This window comes from Microtus ochrogaster (assembly GCF_000317375.1).
Source record: "Microtus ochrogaster isolate Prairie Vole_2 chromosome 14 unlocalized genomic scaffold, MicOch1.0 chr14_random_1, whole genome shotgun sequence".
NCBI lineage: Eukaryota > Metazoa > Chordata > Mammalia > Rodentia > Cricetidae > Microtus > Microtus ochrogaster.
The window spans coordinates 20,158,580-20,161,021 of record NW_004949096.1 but is presented as its reverse complement, the minus strand read 5'-3'; the positions used below and the strand labels follow the sequence as shown (position 1 = coordinate 20,161,021).

Genomic DNA, 2,442 nt, shown 5'->3' with positions numbered 1-2,442 from the left:
TTGTTGTTCCTGTCCTGGAACTAGCTCTTGTAGACCAGGCTGGCCTCGAACTCACAGAGATCTGCCTGCCTCTGCCTCCCAAGTGCTGGGATTAACCGCCCAGCATTCTAATCTCAATCTTAATTCTCTGTTGATTCTAGACTCGAATTGCAGATTGGCGAGAAGGGGCTCTTAATGGAAATTACTTAAAACGAAAGCTTCAGGATGCCGCAGAACAACTAAAACAGTATGAAATAAACGCCACTCCTAAAGGCTGGTCCTGCCACTGGGACAGGTACGCACTCTTCTCCCCTTTTCATCTTTCACCTTTGACATCATGATTTGTGATCGCCACCACCTGACGCCATGACAGCCTGTCTGGAGCCTGAGAGCAGCTGCAGTCAGCGGTGCTGGGCAGGCAAAAGCACTGCAAGCAGAGTTTGCCCAGCCACACATTTGGAGAAACAAAATCAGTGTTTAAAAGTGTTCCATGTAACGGATTTTTTCCCAAGATTGGACAAAGCCGGTTTTTACTCTCCAGAGTGTTGCACGGAGTAGGGCGGGCTTGGGGGTTAAGCGCATGCGAGAGCTCTGTGCGCTTTACAGGACCTCTGGAAGCAACTACTCCTGATTAACCTCGGTGACGTTCAGGAAAGCTTCGTGACTGAAGATGAGTGAAGAACAAGAGTACTATCCTCTGCCAGCAGGTCAGATGAAAACATTTCTTTTTATATTTGGCTTTTCTTGATTTTTTTTTTTTTTCGTTATTTGAAATCTTTGCTCTTTTATTTTTCAGCTCCCAGATCCTCTCCCTCTCTTTAGCTTTCACTGTGTTTGATATCAAGAATTTGAAATGAATTCCACGGTCCAAGAGGGGAAGAGTCACCTTTCACTTCGATGTTCTCTTCTTTGGAAGGGAAATTAGTGTTCTAGGCAACTGAGTCCCTTCATTAATGAAACCTGGAACCCGGTTATGCATTGGCAAAAAACAAAAACAAATGAAAGAAAAGAAATGATACTTTTGGAGAGGGCTAAGGGCTGTATTCACAGAGCTGCTGACACTGCAAATAGCTTTGAATTTTCCTGGGTTTTCCATCCTCAATTGTCAAAGCTCTTTGTTGCCTTTGTGAATAGCAGTCCATAAGAAGAGGTTCGTCCCTGTGAGAGCAGACTGCTTGCTGTCCTGGGACAGGACCAAATGGAAGTGTCCCTGTAGGAGAACAGACTTTAAAACATGTGTTTTCTTTCTTGTACTGTAGGGATCATAGACGATATTTCTATGTAAACGAACAGTCGGGCGAGTCTCAGTGGGAATTCCCAGACGGTGAGGAGGAGGAAGAAAGCCAAGCACAAGAAGTGAGAGATGAGATTCTTCCTAAGTCGACTGTGAAAGATAAAACCTGCACTGATCCAAACTCTACAGAGTCCTCTGAGAATTCCACAGGTAGGACAGTCTACTCTGTTGTAGTTGAACAGTTTTGGGGAAAAGGACATTAATATTTTTACTATAGGACAATTTGTAGCATAGTAATAAGATACGCTAATTGCAAAGTCCAACTTAAACTAAGAGAATGCTTGAGTTACACTGAAAGGAATTAATTCAATGACTAGTCAGAAAGCCAAATAACTACCTTTTGATCTTAAAAGATTTCATGTAATAAATATTAATTAGTACATGTTTTTGCTTACTCATTAATAGAGTACAAATCAAAATTCACATTAAATTTAAAAATATAAGAGACCTGTATGTAGACGTAAATTTCTGTCCCGCCTGGTCCTGCAGCCATTCAGTCCCAAAGAAATACAGAGGCTTATATTAATTATAAACTCTTTACCCTATTAGTACAGGCTTATTACTACCTCTTAACAACTTAAATTAACCTATAATTCTTGTCTGTGTTTGGCCACATGGCTTGGTACCTTTTATCAGTGAGGCATTCTCATCCTACTTCTTCTGTGTCTGACAACTGCATCTCTGCCTTTCCTCTTCCCAGAATTCTCCTAGTCTGGTCACCCCACCTATACTTCCTGTCTGGCTATTGGCCAATCGGCATTTTATTAAACCAATATGAGTGGCAAATTTTTGCAGTGCACATGAGCATTATCCCACAACATTCCCCCCTTTTTTTTTCTTTTCAAAACAAGAACTCTGAATCTAATCTCATTTAGCTTTTTTCTGAGCATTATTCATAATTACTTGTAAGTAAAACTCTAAACAAAGACAGACATCCAAAATCCATTTTTGGGGAATGTGGGTGCAGTCTCCTAGACTATTCCCTGCTGTTGGGGGTGCTGATAATCTTAAGGAGACCCAAAGAAACTTTAGGATTGTGTTCAAGTTCTGACTGGTGTATTTTGTTTTTGTTTTTTTGTTTTTTGTTTTTTTTTTTGGTTTTTTTGAGACAGGGTTTCTCTGTGGCTTTGGAGCCTGTCCTGGAACTAGCTCTTGTAGACCAGGCTAGT

At 41.1% G+C, this 2,442-nt stretch overlaps 1 protein-coding gene across 1 annotated transcript in view; it reads left to right on the top strand.

The window, feature by feature from the left end:
- The window catches only part of Fnbp4 (formin binding protein 4), a 47,103-nt gene that overhangs the window by 33,135 nt on the left and 11,526 nt on the right, over nt 1–2,442 (top strand). The window contains exons 11-12 of the mRNA XM_005364197.3: nt 141–274; nt 1,239–1,423. Of these exons, the coding sequence (XP_005364254.2) occupies nt 141–274; nt 1,239–1,423 (319 nt within the window). The remainder of the gene's footprint in view (nt 1–140; nt 275–1,238; nt 1,424–2,442) is intronic.